The sequence below is a fragment of the Varanus komodoensis genome, unplaced genomic scaffold, assembly GCF_004798865.1.
Source record: "Varanus komodoensis strain SLA01 unplaced genomic scaffold, ASM479886v1 scaffold18_1, whole genome shotgun sequence".
Classification (NCBI taxonomy): domain Eukaryota; kingdom Metazoa; phylum Chordata; class Lepidosauria; order Squamata; family Varanidae; genus Varanus; species Varanus komodoensis.
In genome coordinates this window covers 2,749,777-2,768,893 of record NW_025335548.1, presented here as the reverse complement: position 1 = coordinate 2,768,893, position 19,117 = coordinate 2,749,777, and the positions used below count along the sequence as shown (strand labels likewise).

The 19,117-nt window shown below is 38.4% G+C and overlaps 1 protein-coding gene across 5 annotated transcripts in view; it reads left to right on the top strand.

Annotated features, from left to right (window-relative positions):
- SESTD1 (SEC14 and spectrin domain containing 1) overlaps positions 1–19,117 on the top strand; it is an 85,057-nt gene that overhangs the window by 12,814 nt on the left and 53,126 nt on the right. For 3 of the 5 annotated variants that reach the window (XM_044427033.1, XM_044427032.1, XM_044427034.1), the window contains exons 2-4: positions 3,159–3,235; positions 4,629–4,706; positions 14,027–14,107. In XM_044427033.1, coding sequence (XP_044282968.1) covers positions 14,053–14,107 — 55 coding nt within the window. In that variant the 5' untranslated portion in view covers positions 3,159–3,235; positions 4,629–4,706; positions 14,027–14,052. The remainder of the gene's footprint in view (positions 1–3,158; positions 3,236–4,628; positions 4,707–14,026; positions 14,108–19,117) is intronic. The other 2 variants (XM_044427035.1, XM_044427036.1) reach the window with 1 other exon arrangement.

Below are 19,117 nucleotides of genomic sequence, written 5' to 3'. Positions count from 1 at the left end.
TGAGAAATTTTGCATGGTATCTGGCTATTTTAAAGTGTTTCTACTTCCAAAGCCTTGTGTGGGAAATGCAAAGTGAAGGGTAATAGTTAAGCTCTGTTTGTGTGTAAGACCTGGAATCACTTCAAGACAAATGGCTAAAACCAAGTAATAGCTTTCTGATCCCTGTTAAACTACATATTTTTTATCTTTGCAGTCATTTGCATGTATAAAAATAGTGGCTTTGCAGATATTTCCTCATATTCTCCCATCACAGAGCCAGTGTGGTGTAGAGGTTAAGAGCGCGAGACTGGCACTCAGGTGATCTGTTTTCCAGTCTCCACTCATCCATGGAGCCAACTCTGTGACTTTGGGCCTGTCATAGACCCTCAGTCCAACCTACCTCACAAGTGAGGACATGGTTGTGAGGAGTAGGGGAATTATGTAAGCTGCTTTGAGAAAAAAGTGGGGATATAAAACTTGACATGCACATGGTAGACTTGTCATGAGTGGAGCCAGCTGGAGCTGGGGGTCAGACTAGATGGCCTGTGAGACCCCTTCTGATTCACTCTGTTTCTGTTTTTATATTGGCATTTCTGTTGTGATCTAGTGAGTGTGCATTGATTTCCTACCCCTTGATGTTAGTTATTCCCACCTTCCAGCTACCATATTCTAATATTGCTGGGTTGAAGTTCTGATTTTTCACTAAATCATTTAGTTTCTAGTTTGCACCGGGCATAAAGTCAGCTCTGGAGTGGGATAATTATTCGAGGAAGGAAGCTGACAAGTAAAAATTGAAGAGATGGTTCTCAAGGCCTCATCATAATGCTACATGGGATGCCACTCTTCCCCCCCCCCCCAGCATAGCAATGTCTGCATACCTATATATGGCTATTGGATGAATATAGGTGAAACAATACAGAATACAAGAAATATTGTGATTCTGTGCCTCCTGTAGAACTATGACAGTAGGCCTTGATATCTGCCTTGTACAGAAAAATGGAAATTTTATCAGAAATTTTGTACTGACCATGGCTGACTTACATTTTGTGAGGAATTATGCTTAATCAAAATATTTCTGCCAGACAAATCTGAGCCTCTCTCTTTTGAAATTTGCTGCATAGAACATAGCTCTTTTGATTTTGTAGATTGCTATTTGCACTTGTGTTTTCATTTCTTGCTTTTTTATAAGTAGCTGTAGGCAGCACGATGACTCTTCTTTGCTAAGTGATTCAAAATAAATAATCTTGTATATCTCAGTTTGCTTCTTGACAATTCTATGTTTGAGCCTTCAATAAAGGAATTGGGGGGAGGAGTGGATAAGCAAGCAGGGAACAATAAATGACAGAGAATAAAGCAGTTGGACCTGCCAGAAATTAGCAGCAGGGGAGTCTAAAATTCTTTTGATAAGAAGCCATCACAGTAAAGAAGCTGTGTAATGATGCAATTATTTTCATTTTTCCAATCTTTGGAAAATTGGGTTTGTCTGTTTCCCATTGGTTTGCTTTGTGGTACTGCAGCCTAGCCTACTTTTCCTCACCTTTTCAAATTATAAATGTAAGGGTAGAATCTAGAATTTATGAATTGCATCAGAAAAAGAAAAAATAATTCCTATATCCATTCTGTGGATAATGAAGAGCAGTATTTCTGTGTACAGTTTAGGCCTGAGCCAGATCATTCAATTAGAAGAAAGATAAATTTGCTGCTCAGAAAGTCATAACTCCTTGCTATTGCTTTTTGTACTTCTCACTCTTGCTGTGCATTGTAAACTTCGGAGTTGTATGCTTCTGTATAAATATCATTAATAGGTTAGGTGCCTTAAATATTCGTAATTCAAGTAAGTATTTAAGGCACCTATCCCATGAACAGCTATCCCATGAGTGGAGTTCTACTAGAGAATTGTACTAAAAATACTTTAAGAAGTCAACTGAGGGAGAAAATTCTAGTATAGAATGTGATGTGTTTAGGAGAAAACTTTTCTCTAACATTGTGCTTAATATGTCCTGATGTACAGTGCCAAAGCTTGAAACATATCTCGAGATGTTATTTCCTATTAAAGAAATGTTGGTTCCTCTGTAATAAATTCTTTCTGTCACTCCTAATATACAGCTTACATCAGAGCTCTTGTCTTTTGTAGAATTTGCCAGTTGTCCCTTTTTTTTCCTCCATAAGCTTATGGTCTGAAAACAATTTTGTGTGGGGGGGGGAGTTCATAATGGAGGTATAATGTTACGTGGACAAGGTCCATGTGACTGGAAGCTGTGCAAGGTGATGTATGTTTAGTTTACACTGTGTTTGGGCTGGCATAAGCACCAGGTTGTCCTGCTCTACATTGTCCCCTTTCAAAGAAACACATTCTCTTATGAGTCTCTTTTCAACATTAATGTAACAGCAGATGCAGAATTGGCTATAAACCAGTATCGGTGCTACTCTTGCACAAGATTCAGTATGGTAGCTCCATGAACAAGAGTAGAAGACCACTTGCAAATATAAGTTCAATGTATGGCCCTCAATCAGCACTTCATGAATACCACAATCCTAAAAAATATTTGCATAGTGTCTGAACATGGCGTGCCTGTTGCTCTTATACCTACTTGGATTTATGAATAGAAACAGAGCGAGTCAGAAGGGTCCTCCCGGGTCATCTAGTCTGACCCCCGGCTCCAGCCAGCTCCGCTCATGACATGCCCACCATGAATAGGACAGCAGTCAGAAAGCACAAATTTAAATTTGCAAATATGCAAATAGACATTTCTTCAAGCCTCTGTTATTCAAGGCTGATTGCCATTGCCTTTGGTCACTCACATAACTTTTCCTGTCCCGTCTGCCCGCCACTAAAATCTGTTTAGAGTTTTAGTTTGCCTGTTGTGTAAAGTTCTGGTTTGCATTAATCTTCCTCCAGTTCCTGTTTTCTTGAGAATTTGGGAGCGGTATCTTATCTGTTGCTCCATTAACCCCCCACGTCTTAGTTTTCAATTCAGTGATAGAGAAATGATTTTGTAATGGAAACAATATAGTTCTCTAGTGACTTTACTGTGAAACTGGAGAAAGTGTTCCCCAAGCTGGTGCTCTTAGACTGCAGCCGCCATAATCTTATCTAGTGTTGCTGAAGTATTAGAAAAGTTTCTTAGTAAATCAGCATTTGTATAGCATTATTGTACATTTTTAATTTGAATCCGCAGGACTTGAAAACCTGGGTCATGTCTTAAATCTCCTTTATCAAAGAATCCTAATGTTTCTGGGAACTACAACAGACTCTGTAAGTAGGATCATTTAGACTGTGAAGCATTTTTGTATAAACACATGCAACGTATATATCATGTTACTTGATCACGTTATAGCAAGAACTGTGTTTGCATGTTTTGATACATTTTCAAATAATGGCACAAGTCACTCTTCACCTGAAGCATTTGTTTATGCTGTCTACAAAATTAATAGTTTTGCATGGGGTTTGGGCTTTTTTGGTATGGACAGGCTTTTTAAAGCATTGATTGTGTTTGTAACATGTGTGTTAATGATTAACAGCATAATTCCATGCATGTTTACTCAAAATTAAGACTCTATGTACAATAAGGTACAGAGTAGGTATACCTTTGTCTCTATAGGATTGCCCTATAGTGTACTTAAAGAAGATCTGGTGGAATTATTCCAGTTACATTCAGTGTAAGGACATAGTCCTTATTCATTGCTTACTGTGTTTTCCAGAGATTACTAGCTTCAGGGTGCTGCACAAAATAGTGTCTCCCTGGCTATGGAAAACCCTAGGCATGTTGAATAGATTATATATTGTGGCCTTTACATTGTTAATTTTTTATACTAGCCCCATGCATATATTCACACCTTTAGGGCTAAATCCAGGAGGCCATGAGTGCTTCATGACCTGAACTGTGTACCCATATACCCATTAAGACTATGATAGCTTAAATGTGAAAATGCAAAGGAAACTTTATAAACATATTTGGCTAAACTTGTTCCATGCTGTCATAATTGGAAACCCTGCCTGATCAAGTTTCCTGGTCACAGTTTTGTCAGTTTGCTTGGCCAAACACATTGACAAGTCAACTTAATATCATCATTCACAAGGCACATATATCTCAACAGTAGCCATGGGGATGTTGGTGTGAAGCTTTTGTGCACACCAGTGGTTCCCTCCCCACTTTATACGTGTGCAAGCGCCTGCTTATACTGACTGTGATTTCAACTAACAGGGTCCAGACTGTGTTGCCTGCAATACTCATATCTTGGAAGTTATCTCAGTGAGAAAGTGAGTAATGCAAACAGGCCAAAACTTCTTACCCACAACTAGCAGTCATCTTCCATGGTGTGTGACTATAAGTATTGGGAACATGGTAGTTTTATGTTCATATTCAAGTAGTGAGACCCCAGAGGCCTGGCCAAGGTGTGAATTAGGGTGAAAGTGTACTTTTTATTGGGTATAGGGGTTCTATAGGGAGTACACACAGGATCCTTGGATTACAAATGGATGCGTAAAATGTGCCTGACAGCAAAAGAAATACGAAGATTATGCAAGCTAAATAGAAAAATTGCTGAAAAACAAGGTGTGGGAATTCATTGAAGAAATCATTGAGTTATTTTTTTAAATGGCCCTAAAGCTCCAGTGATGAATATGGGATATCGTCTTCTGTTTTTAGGTGAGAAGATGAGCAGCCACGCTTCAGAAAAATTGAAGTTTGGAATACTTACAGTAATTAAGATAAAAAGAGATGAAGGTATGATATTTCAGTGGGTGATTTTTTTTGAATAAACAGTGTGAAACAGGTTATACTTAAAGACCTTAGGTATATTGATAGGACTATATATGGAGCTTCATTATACTGAGTTAATCCATCCAGCCTCTAGCTCATTGTCTTCTCTGACTTCTAATGGGATCTCCAAGGTCTGAGGGAGTAAGTCTTTCCCAGCTCAGCTATCTGAGATCTTTTTCATTGGAGTTGTTAGGAACTGAAACTACACAGTGGCCTAGCAAAGGTTTTGGCCTGCAGTCCCCATTGGTAGCTTAGGCGATGGTGAGGGAGCATGGGAGCGTTAGGTTGAAACATCTGGAGAAGCACTATTTACCCACCCAGTCTGTATGTAAAGGGTGTGATCTATGCTGTTGATTGCATAGGCTGATTGCACTAGGGCTTTAGGAAACACCGTTCTGAGATGTGTGCATTGGAATAGGCATATTCTGATGTTATATCTGATGATTGAAATGTTTGAGAAAGGTGAATTACAATAATTTTTAATATGCTGTGAAATCACAGCATTGAAGTCACTTTGTAAAAGGCTAGAGTTCGTTTTGCAAGAGAACTGGCCTATAAACCTTAAGACACGAGCAGGATTACATATGAGATGTTAATAGAGCATTACACTGATTACAGTAGAAAAAAAGGTATAACTAAACAGCTTCCTTCATCATTTGGTTAATAAAGGATGATTCATGGAGAGCTGGACATATTACAACTTGGAGGACTTTCTTGTTTTGTAATTCTCTGTGGCCCAAACATACTACTGACTGTTTTGATATTTTAATAAATATTTTAATATAATTAAATATTTTAATTAAAATGCTTATAATCTTCCTGTTACCCTAACAGTGCCCCTAATTAAGCTAACAAAACATTAAGAGTCACAACAATCTAGGAAAGAGCTATCTAATACCCCAGAAAACACAGTTCAGACATGCATATAGTTAACATTTACATAAACTAGAGTTGCTTCACCTAGAAGACTATAAATGAGCCTTCAAATGGCCAAAAGCTTTTAGTTAAATCTAGCATCTATTAGTTCTGACAGCTCATGGAGAACCTTCTCCTGTCTTCCCACTGGCAGCACCTAGATTCTTCCAACAGATAGGAACAAATAAATTATATAAGTTTTGCAGGCAGTTTTGGTGGTTCACACATGCATATCATCCTTGATGCTACAACTATCAGGTAAATAGGGCTGGTTCACACATGCAATATACTGGTGCACAGTATTGGCTTAACAGTGCATGTTTGTGATTCTCCTTTGGTATATTGCTCTAGTAAGAGATTAAATTAGATGCTTTGTTCATTCTCGGTTGGCTGTGTGCCCAGGGACACAGAAAGGATTTACTTACTTATTTACTTTTCTTTTTAAAGAACTCACAACAGCTTGCTTATTTCTCCCCTTATGGTTCTCAGTCTTTTCCCACAACAACAACCCTGTGAGGAAGGTTGGGCTGAGATTCTGTGACTGGCCCAAAGTCCAGTTGGCTCCATGGCTGAGCAGGGACTAGAACCCAGGACGCCTGAGTTCCAGTCCCACACTCATAACCACTGCATCACACTACACACATTTAGAAAGCAAGTGAAAGTTGTGTGTAAAACTGATGCTCTGAAGGTATTTTGAAATACCATAACATTTTTACAAATTTTCATTGTAAAAAATAATAACCAAGGTTAAATCAGCATGCCAGAAATGTCTTACTTCAAATCTTCAAAGTTAGAATACATTATATAAGCTTATATTCTAAGTTTTTGCTCTGAGAAATGAAGAAGAGCTTTGCTAATGGAAAGGGTACTTGTGCTTCTAGGAACAGAAATCTTCTTACGTGAAATTACAAAAAAAGTTGGGATCTGAGACATACACCTGGCTCACAGATATCGGTAGCCCATGGTAGACCAGTGGTTTGTTTGCCTACCCAGGATTTTTCTGGCAGAAAGGCAAATCCTTGGTTTGGCTGTTTCTTTTATCTATTCCCTTCCATGTACTTTTCTGATGCTGGAGTACTGATGTGCAGAACAGTTGTTCTGCTTTTTTACAATTTTTTTCTACCTCCTCTGTTGCCTGACTAAACTTCCTACTATTCTGGGTTTACATGTAACATCAAACCATGTTTTAAATAATTTGGAAATCTCAACCCAATAACAGAGCATAGATTCTTCTTCTGGGTGATTCATGGTTAGTCGTAGTTTGTATGTAATAATTTAGTCTGGAAATAGTTTGAAATTGATAAGCAGAAATAAAACAATAAAAAATTTAATATGTCAGTTGTCTGTTTAATTATTTTGAAGTAGGCAAACCTCAGATTTGTCTGGGTTCATCTATGTATAATTAATCACATTTTATTTCCCTCCTATTTACAAAGGACTTAGGGACAGATCTACCGTTGCATGCGTTAAAAGGAGGATACCTTCAAGAGAGGAACCTTAAAAATTATAGAAGTTCCTTCAGAGTGACAAAATTGAATTATGTGTATGAAACATACATTAATAATTAGCAAAAACATAATTGACTAGCCTGCCCTCTTGCCAGTTTGGAGGTTCAGCCTTTATTTCTTGCTCATCATTCTCTGTTTATGATTTGGTCTGTTCCCAAAGAAACACACATTCACTGAGACTTCTAGCTGACTAGTGCCTGAAATACAATACCGAGCTAGAAAAGAATTTTCAACAGGGCAGTTCTTAAGTTCAGGATTCATACTGTAATTGTTGGTTAAGACATAGCATTTACTATTATTTCAAGAAGCTATTTCCTGAATCAGAGTTCTACAATGTATATGTACAGTGGATATGGGTGTTGAGGGGTAGGGTAGCTTTAAATTACAGGAATTTGACTTGTGTGTGGAAAAGAACTTGTATGTGCACAGATTGGATCTTGGATTACTTGTTTGGGACAAGTTTCTATTTTATGCAGTAGTATTGTCTGGCAGTTATTGTTACTAGAAGCATCTTTGAAGATCCTGCTTTCACCTAGTATACCTATTATGAGCTGTAGTGAAAGGAACCCATGTATTTTGGAGATTATAGCATGATTTTGGGCCATCATAAATTAGACATATTACAGGTTTCATTTGTCCTTCTTCTATATGTTCTGTGGCTTTTTGCTGTGTTAACCCTTTTATTACCTCCATTTTGCTTCATCTATTCTTTTATCAGAGCATGTTTGTTATCTTAATCATAAAAAAACAAAGAAGAAGATTGAAGCCTGAGTTGACTTGTTCTTATTTGGGCAATTTGTGTTATTTCATCATAACCCTTAACTTCATTCTGCTCTTTAAAAACAGAATACATTATAATTAATGTGTTGCAGATATTTTCTATTTGAATGCCCTGTAGTAATATAGTCGTAGCAGTAGTAATAAGAGTATAGAATTAGATCTCAGTGTAGGCTTGCTTAAAGTAAATCCATTGAAATGAATAGGATTTAAGTAATTCATGACCAGTTTATGATCTATTGATTTCAGAGGTACAGCTAATTCTGGATCCACGTCCTTGAAAGTAGTTTTCAGTCTATTACACATGTGTATTTGTGCAGACGAAACTCAAATACTTTGGCCACCTAATGAGAAGGAACAACTCACTGGAGAAGACCCTGATGCTGGGAATGATTGATGGCAAAAGGAGAAGGGGACGGCAGAGGTTGAGGTGGCTAGATGAAGTTACTGGGGCAGTGGGTGTGGGCTTGGGTGGACTCTAGGGGATGGTGGAGGACAGGAAGGCCTGGAGGAATGCTGTCCATGGGGTCGTAATGGGTCGGGCACGACTTTTCAATTGAGCAACAACAAAATCTGTGCAGACAAAACAATTTAGGGTATAAGCCACTGCCATTTGCTCTTAGTGCATGTAGGTCTCCAAACTCAGAGGCTCACATGCATTGAATGTATAGTGTCCTGGCAGCAATTTCTGTTGACCAACACCTCAGATCCTGTACTTCATCTAAACAGCTGTTTTTGCCTGTCTAGGTCAGGGGTCAGCAACACGTGGCTCTGGAGCCACATGTGGCTCTTCTCTGCTCCCACATGTGGCTCCCTGTCACTCAAAATACGTGTCACAACTGCCAATGTGCAACACCCGGTGGCACGCAATTTATTGAGCTTTTTGACCCCCAGTAGGCCAACCATGGATAAATCCAAGAAAATAAAAGGTTCAGAAGAAAACAGACCACTTAATGGTACGTGGGCAGATTCATTTGCTTTCACTGCTGACGAGGCTGGTTTACCAGTCTGGGTTTTTTTTAGGTAAAAAACGATATATGCAGTGTTATCTTCATTTAGATGTCAAAAGGGTTTTGTGGCTCCTGGGGTTTTCTTTTCTGTGGAAAACGGGTCCAAATGGTTTTTGAGTGTTTAAGGTTGCTGGCCCCTGGTCTAGGTGAAGTGTTGAAGAGGAGGGAAGGAGGATTGGAACCCTATAGATGTAGCATAAGCTTTGGCCCCAGCCTCAGTCTCTGGCTTTCTGCTTGGTCTTTCTCCAAGGTCTGTGTCCAACTTCAGAGAGGCAGCTGGTACAGTTTATTCTGTGCTGACTTTGGGGACAGGGTTCCAAATGATCCCATGCCTCCCAGACAATGTTGAGTGGATATAGCATTGTACCCATATTTGCATGTTTTTCTCAGTCAAAATATAGGAAACTAAAACTGTCAGGTATATCCTTTTGCTTATTTAATTTTCGTAGGGAATCCAATTTCTTTTCTGCATACAATACAGAATACTTATAAAGTATTGTGTTTATTTGGTATTTTCTTATGAAAATGTTACGCAATAAGTCTAGGCTTGGGCAAAGCAATTCAGATAAGATAAAACCACAGTTAAAACTTTATAAATATATGGGGTAGAATCCTTTGGAGGCAGCTGGTTGCTTTTACCCCCCTTTTTTAAAGACATAGGGTAGAATCGAACTAGTTTCCTTCTGCCAACAGCAGAATGGAACATGGTGGGGAAGATTTTCAATGCTTTCTTCTCTCCTTGTCTCCTCCATCTGCTTTAGAGGGTTGAAAGAAGATTTGTGAAGTGTGGAAGGGATCTCAACGTAGCCTTCTTAGGAAGTTTATTAAGTTAGGATGCTGTTCTAGGATCCTGAAATATAAATGCAGCAATGGTAGACCTTTAGCAAGAGGGTGTTTTAAACTTGTAGAGCAGCCATGAGAATTCATCTTTGTGCAAAGAAGTACCATGTTAGCTGATATGTAAATCTGGTAGTGGGATCTTGACAATCCATAACTTACCTTAAGCATGTAAGGCCTGTCCAGGCCACTTTGAATGCAGTCACATTTTGTACTGCCATGCTTCAATGCAATCTGCACGTGCACTTTGTTCCTCCAATTGAATCTACTCTATAGAACTTTGCCACCAGTTTTTTAATTTGCTTGTTAAATCTATAGTAATAACTCATCCTTTAACCTGCATTTGCTTTTCATAACTGCTGTGCAGTTGAACCTTTCTTTTGTACCTTTAAGGATTTGTATGGGAAAGTATAGGTTGGGGCAAAGGGTTCTGAAAAATCCCTTGCTCCTCTATATATTTCTGGAAAGCTATCCAAAGAAGAATCACTAGTGATATTCCAAGGTATTGGTGGCAATTTGTTCTTCAAAGTAAACAAGGGAAAATTACTAGACATGCCTTTAAGTACCTTGCTTAATCTTAGTCATCTTTTTAATGCATTAATTGCCTTACAGTTGTGCATTTAATTTGATATTAAATCAAACACTTAAGTGACTTGATGCTCCACAGCTACTCAGCTTCCTGTGGAAGATGATTTTACAGAAACAACTGTTCCAATTGTTTCACAACTGTTCCAATTGTTTGTTTCTTGGTACTCGTATTAGTGGCAGAATGGACAATTTTCTATCTAACCTCTTAATTCCATGCAGCTTGTGTGGCGCTGTTTTTTCATCTCCACTTGTGTAAATTTCCAGCTGTCTGTTTTCATTATAGATGCATTTATCTGGCTGACAGATTGCTGATTAAAGCTGTTCCAGAATAAACCTAAATTCATGTGCAGGAATGAAAGATAGCATCTTTAGAATTTGCCCTGTTCTGTCAGTGTGCAAAAAGGGAAAAAAAGGAGGTGCTGTTTTATTTGGGATTTGATTTAGGTGTTTTAAGTACAAAAAGGCCTTTGGGGGTAATGTTACATAATTACTTTTTTCTTATTTGTCTTGACATGATGATTTCTTGAATGCAGTGGCAGAAGCACTTTTAGAAAGTATCCACATTTTCTTTTATATAGGCCTTGAAATGCTGGGAGTTACAGGCATATTTTTGGAATGTTATGGTGTTTTGTTTGTTGCCATTCTCAGTTCAGTCTTACCAGAGACTGGAAGCATTATGGTTGCGCTGGTATCTTATCTCTTCATTTTGAGAAGTATGTAGCATTTTGCATCATATTTTTAATGAGTTGCATGATGAAAAAGTTGATGGCATATTTATTTAATGTAACATCTCTCCTTGACCTTTTATTATACTGAACATTCACATCAAATATTCTGTACCAGGTTCACTTGATCACTTATTTCCAAGGTAAAATTGGTTGTGGAGAATCAGTTTATATTGTGAGATTTTGGACAGTGCTATTCTGTGGCCCCTAGTCAGCATTTGGGGAGGTTCAGATTCCTGGGTCCAAGATCAGAGACAGCACTTTGACCTCAAAGCTGGGAATCAGAGCTTCACCTTGTTGCAGCTGGCATGGAAAAACATGCCAGCCGATCTCTTACGTCAGGAAACCAACCTCTGAGGAGAGGCAAAGTGGGTAAGAAGGGCTGTAGGCTGGGGCAGCCAGGATACAAGGTGTATCCGGAGACCACTACCAGAAGTTACTTTCTGGTACTTCCAGGTTGGTGGGCCAAAGCTGATGGTGCAAACAAGAACCCCTTCTGAGTAAAGAGCAACTAGGATTGAGATGGGTGGGGAAGTTGTTAGTGCTGCGATGTAGGTTAAAAACTTAATGTACCACCCCGTCATGCTGTGGTTCTAGTCTGGATTGTGGCACGTAGAACTGCTGTTACTATTACATTAAAGGAAAAGGGGTTGACAAAAATATATGTATGCATGCAAATGTGTAGATTTCTTTAGCGTAATATGTAGTCTGGAATCACTACAGACAGTCATTCCAAGAAATTCATCAACCAAATATTGGTGGAAATTTAGTAACTTTAATGGTAGATTTTGAACATAATTTGCCTTGAGTCATGATTTGGGAAAATAGTGGGAGCTGTGTTTTTTAAACATTCTATGTATTAGCACCAAATTCAAGAAAATAAACTTGTTTCTTTAATGGCTATGGAACGATTTGGTAGTAAAATTATTCAGCTGAAATGCTGCAAAGTTTAAAGAGGGTCAATTTTGGTAAAATGAAATGTGTTTGTATGAACCTTCTGGCAATAAAAAATGTGGCTATCTTTTGCTGCTTAGATAATGTCAGTGATATATTAATATTTTCTTTAAATGGGAGAAGATTACAGAAAAGTATCAGTGAGTGGTAAATATGTTACGTTATGAAAATTGTGATAATGCTTAGTCTTCAGTAATCTGAAGCTGCACATAGTAACAGGGTTCTTTTATAAAGTAGGATATTCTACCTTTCTTTCTTAGAAAAGGCAGCTTCTCCTGGCATCCAAAAGGATGTAAAAGGCTGCACCCATTTTTGTTTACAAAGTTTAAACAGAAGATACAAAGATACCTTTTAAAGAATCAGTAAACATTGTGTATGTTTCTACTTCAATCAACCTAAAATTTAGAATGGCACCTTTTATCTTTAATATTTTGCCAGTGTACTATGTCCCTGCACTGTTAAGCAAATGATACAGCTACAATCTTTGTTTAGTCACTGCTAGTACACTGCATCCTAAGCACACTTGGCCTGACACTGTTTGAAAAAAAAAAAGGCACATCGTTGTTTGTGAATAGGAAGAAGCTGTTTGGCCCTTGTGAGTAGAGATCTCCCCTTTTAACCATCAAAGAGAACAGTATTCTAACTTGCTGCAATCTGAGAAAGGAATGAGGGACCAAATATGTGAGTTAGTACTACTGGGACTGGATACATTTTTCTTGTACATATTTTGCTGTCCTGGTTAACTAGTGTACCTGACTATCATTAACTGTGGTCAGAATAAAGTTGGGGGGATGGAAGTGGGAAAGTGAAGAATTCCACTGAAATTCATGGGATTTGCTAGAGGTTAACTAACTTGGCTGGATAATGAACCACTGTGGTGCAATGGTTGGGGAGCTGGACTGGGAACATGGGAGATCTGGCTGCTTGTCCTCATTTGGCCATAAAGTTCACTGGGTGACTTTGGGCCAGTCACAGACTCTCAGCCCAACCTACCTCACAGGGTTGTTGTACGAGTTAATGATGCTGTGTGTGCTGCCTTGGATTCCTTGCAGAAGGAAAGATGCAAGATATAAATGCATTATGATTACCAACTTAATCCAGTCTGTTCTGCCGGATAGAACTATATATACAGAAGAAATACTATACATATTTGTACACGAAAATTTATTTCCTGTCTGTTGCTTTTCCACAAAATTGTGCCTAAAGAGGCTTACAACATAACAAATTAACAGCATTAAATACAGTATACAGCAACATATCAAACAGCAGTAAAAATGCAATGAAAAAATCACAAATAGCCATCATATTGGTAAATACCTGACCTGAAATATCAATGCATGTAAAATATCCAAACAAACAAAAAACAAACAGCTAAGTACTGAATAGGAGAGAGAAGAATTAAAAAATAAGGTTAAAAAATAATGTCCAGCTAGTTTTGATATACACTGCATCTGGCTGCTGATTATAAAAAGAGAGTGGTGGAATCACTTCCACTAAGTCAGTGGGACCCTCATGCAAGTAGCCCCACTCAGTAGTTCTGTAGTGCTTTTAGTTCCTCACACTGATTTCATTGCACAAGGAGATCCATTGCTTGAGCAATAGATTTTCCCTATAGGAATCCCCAAAATGAGGAAAAATGTTTGTTTCTGGGTTGGGGCAGGTTGGCAGAGCTCCCTTATATGGTTGTTCCCAGGAGTGCTCACACTCAGTTGCACAATAGTGGGTCTTGATGGTAGAAGAGAAACAGCAGAGGTGAAACGGAATTGTCAGGGCTGCAGTGTCCGATTGGATATTGCCCAAACAAAGGCAAACTAGGGACAAGGGTAGGGAAAATGTAGAATGGAGGTGCTGTAGGAAGCAAGGATACATTTCAACTCTCTGATCCTACATCCCAAGCAGCTTTAGCAGAGTATGGTATCAGTTGATTTGCCTTGACTTACAATCTCTAATACTGATTATTTGTGTTTTAGAACTCTGAAAGTTAATAAAAGGTACGATGGATGCCACGGTAATACTGCCTATTCTGAAGAAAAAGTTAGCCTTCCTTTCAGGTATGTCTTCTGTGTTACTTCAGTTTTTCTTCTTGTTAATTAAGAATTAAGTTGTTTAGCTGTTAATTCTCTCCCCTTCATTTCTGATATTTGCACAAATATATTGCAAAAATTATACTAATGCCATGTGTAAACTTTCTTTTTCTATTCAATTATATTTCTTTTTTCTTTTTATATTCATTCACTGTGAAGCAAAGATTGTTAGTTACTGTGGATACTTGGGAAGTAAATTTCTCTCTTAGTCTTAGCCTATTAAATCATCCATACAGGCTTCATTTTTAACAGTCTATCTTTAAAATTGATAAATTAATACATGCTGAAAAACTTGCTAACTGACTTGTGCATTATTAATTCTAAAACATGGATTGGCTTCTAATGCACACTTTTATCTGAGCACTGATTAGGCTCTCACTTGTGTATCTTTCTTGGGCTGTATTTGAATCTTGTAACTTTAATCACATACTTCTTGTTAACACTGGATACACTTTTGTATTATTAAAATTGGTGTTGGATCATAGAACATTGCTGGCTCTCTAGATCTCCAGGTAGCTTTATTGTAGATGTATTCCTCTAATGCAGGTTTTATTTGATAATAGATGCTTCCTTTGTTCTAACATCTTCCACTGAGTACCCACAGAGTTTTCTGCCCTGGAACCAAATATAATTTCTTAAATACTTTATTGAATGTGAACCATACTTAGCATTTGTTATGTTGTAGACCTGGAGTGGGGGGTGGGATGGGTTTAGGGCAGCCTTTGCATTCCAGCTTATGAATAGTTCACTGCTAAATCAGCAAACCATGAAAACTGCTCTGAGTAAAGAAGTTAACTACTTGTTTAGTCTAATTTAAGAATATGGGAATATGCTACTTTGTAGCTACACCCTCAGTGTTGTAAAGCATAGTATATCTCCAAAACCCTTTGTTCTAAGAGCTCACTCCAACTGTTTATACAACCAAGCTTTCTTAACATTTTTCCAGGAAAACGGCCCTAGTAGGCTTTTATGCGCTTGATAGGTTAACATATGACTGGGGACAATTTATTGAAGTCACAAATTAAGGTTGGATGTGTTTTTAAAGAAATGTGGAGTTACCTGATAGGATGCAAGCAGGTGTAGAAATACGAAGCTATGTAATAGGATGCAAGCAAGCACAATATTCTCCATCCCTTAGAATTATCATGAATCAGGTGTGGGCCCAGGTACTGTGCGCTCTGCCAACTTCTCTTCCTCCTCAGGCATGAATTCCCCCTGCCCCACCCCATTGAAAGAAGGAAGCACTGGGCACCGTAGTACAGTCCTGTTCTCTTATAAACAGTTTAGGGAGCAGGAGTGTTACAGAAGCTCCAGCCCAAAGTTATTTAACCATAAGTAATTGCTGAAGATCTAGAATTGTAGCTCTAAGTAGGTGGATTTGGAAATAAGTTTCTACATTCTAGGGTCTACATTCAAATTATATGTTTAAAATTGGATATGTGTTTTTATTTGTATGTGTTTGAGTTTGTGTAGAAACACACATTACAAACTAATCTGTTGGTTTCTGATAATATTGTTCTTATATGTTACACTTTGTTACACTTTGTCTTTAAAAATGATACATTGCTGACTGTCATGTGAATAATTAATTCTAAAAACATGATGGGCTCCTGATGCATACTTTTAAGTTGAGATCTCTCTTCTGTATCTTTTCTTGGGTTGTGTTGTAACTTTATGTCTCTCTTGTTAGCATTTTATTGTAACACGCAGTGAAACAACCTAGCTTAAGCTCAAACATTTGTGTAAGTATTGTTTTAGGACAGCTTTTATACATGGTAGTAGACTGATCCTGCATAGCATCCATGATGTGAATAACGTGCATTAATACTACCAAAGAATAAATCACTGGTCAAGAACATCCTTTTGTGCAGAGAGATCTTCTGTGTGAATAAGGTCTTGCACACCCACTGTTGTTCATCATGTTGCATTCACGTCCTGCTTGTTCTTTCATGGAATTCCACAGCAGTGCACACTTGATTACAAGGAAGTTCCTCATTTAACCGCTAACTGGGCTCATGACCAGTTCACACTTTATGACACGCCACCCTTGGTTAATTGACAGGTGCTGTGGCTTTTTGTGTCATGCAAACCCAAGTGGCAAGTGTGGTTTGGAACTTATACAACTGTCAAATCTATGTGGTTTGTTTTAGGGTTATGTAAGGTTGTCTAATCCTCAAATTACCATGGTTTGCTGAACTTGTGTGCAATATGACAAGCCGAGCATCTGTTTGCTTCATGCAAAAATGGTGCTTACGGGTACCCAGCCTGAAGAGATAACCCCAGTGTGTAAATCAAGGCAGAGTGGGCTCTTGTATCATGTGAATGAGCTCTGAGACTTGCTTAGATTAAATACTGTTGTAGCATTATAGGCTTTCAGGCCATGCCCAGGTGTCTTAATACTGTGAACCAAGACTGGTGATCTCTGGTTTCTAACTAGTCCGGTCCAATTACTTGCTTTGCTCCCTCTGCTTCTCCTCTGTTACATTATTTTGAGATATGCATAGTAAAAATGTATATTTGTTAATATTTCCTATTTAATCTTGTGCAGTCCATGAGATATATGTTGTCCCTGCTGAATGAAACCAATTTATCCATCTGAATCATACTAATTAAGTCACATATGGGCAACTTGCAGATCTTTGTGCAGCTACCTAGCCTCAAGGTGCCCAGCCATTAGCAGGACAGGGAGAGGGGGATAGACTTCTGTTTCCCTGCAGTGATTAGCAGTGGAGAAACTGTAATCCACTCATTCTGCTCAGGATTGTTGTTTCCCCACTGCCAGCAGTGGTGGATCAGCTGTCTTGATGAGGATTACTGAGGGAGGGGGAGAAGAGGTTAAGGCCTCTCCTTCCAGCAATCCCAATCAAGATTGATGCAGCACTGATGTCATGCCTTTTCAGTCTGTGCTAAATAAAATGAAAGGAAGCTTCAACACTTGATGGGGCAGGGAAGAAGAATTCTACTTGCCCACTGTAATAAGATCACGTGTCTGAGCTGCACTGCTGGAGGCCAGAGTACTGTTTATTTTCTTGGCACACAGTTGGTACTAGAATTTGCCGATATTGCATGGTCAAAGGATTCAGCCTTATGGTGAGGACCCTGCTTAACCCATCTTTCTTGAAGCCATCCTGGGAAAAGCAGGAGTAGCATGATATGCAGGGCCCAAGGGTGCTGAGTGTTTGAGTGTGTGAAGCTGGGGAATAGGAATGCTTTACCTTACAGCAAATGTCTGAGGCCCAACATCAGTACTGACGGATGCATAAGCTGGTCTCCAGTAAAACTGTTCTGTGCTCTTTGTGTGGAGCAGAGCAAACAGGATCAAACTATAATGTTTTATTGTCTTTAAAATTGACCTCTTCCGTAAATGAATCATTCCATTGTAGTTATTTAAAATAAGAACCAACACTCCCTGCCTCCCACTAGCCATAATTTGTCTTTTTCTTTGAAAACCTATGCAGCAACAGCTAATTTATCGTAACTAGTAGCTCCTCTTCCTTTTCATAAAATGAAGAACATTGATAGAGTAGAGAAAATAATTACCAGCAGGACATACCTCTTTCCTAACAAATACTGTTATAGCATCTTTTCCTGGCAGGAGTTAAATATATGGGTCATGGCCATTCATTTTCATTCCAACCATGAAGTACTTCACCTGTTGCAAACACATAACTGGAAAGAAAGCTTGTAATTGATTCCTTTAAAATGTATAATTCTGATGCATTCTAAAGGCATTATCTTCTAAAGGCATTATCTAATTGTATCCAGTGTTGGTTTCTATGCTAAGCAGAAAGTGTTTCTGCTTGTGGAAGGCAAAGTCTTCACCCCATCTTTACCAAACAACTTTACAGAAAAAAGTCTTTCTCAAGATATACTGGGAGGAGAATTGCAGTGGGCATGGGAGATCTGCAAAATTGGATTCCCTACTTTGCCTAAGCAGAAGCTTGGATATAACCCATTATTTATGATTTAGATCTAAAAATCATAGTCTAAAACATTAGTTTTGTATCATCTTTTTAATAATATTGCTCACTTTTAGCTTTTTAGAAATCTTGTTTTGTCATCTTGTTGGTAGCATAATCAATCCTGAAGATAAATACCCTTTTAAGATAGTGGTGTGTTCTGGTTTTAAAAAAACACTCTTGTATGAACCTTCCTATTTGCTTATTTCTTCATTGAGTTCTTTTTTCTTTTAAAGAACTAGAAACAGCTTAAATCATTCTCCTTCTGCTCTCAATCTTATCCCCACAGCAACAGACCTGTGCGGCTGAGTGTCTGTGACTGGCTCCAAGATCACCTGGTTGGCTCCATGGCAGAGCAGGGATTAGAATTCAGATCGCATGAGTCCCAGTCCCACACTCTTCGCCACTACACCACATTGGCGCTCACGTATCTCCCAGAAATAAAAGCAGAAAGGTCTAATTCTTGTTCCATTGTCCAAACAAACACATATTAAAGAGGAAGAGAGTTATGATTACAACATATACAATAAGAGGAAGGAAAGTACATTTTCTTTAAGTATTTTAGCTGCTTCAAGTTAAAGGATGCGTATGATTTCTTGAACAATGCTGAGTCATTTCCTCTTCCTCCACCTGCTAGTTACTATTTGTTGAATTCCTGTTCCCTAGAAGATGGAGAAAGGCAAGCTCTTTAGAATTTCCGATGCAAAGATCTGAAAGCTTATAGTGAGGAAATCTCAGCAGCTAAAATGCCTAACTGATTATTTCTTTTTTCCTGGAAAAGTGGATTGGTAGTGCAAGAGAGAATTACTTTTCTCTCTCCTTAGTAGGTCACTAGGTGTAGGAAATTGTAGAGGTTGAAGAAAACATCTTGAAAACAGCTGTGCCTTTGCTAATACTGCTGGAATTGCAGACCATATGCATATTTAGAAAAAGCTGGAGTTTTGTGCTCTAGGACTGTATAACTACTATAAGTAGTTTATACTCTATGGTTCTACAGTAGGGTAAAAACATTTTAGGC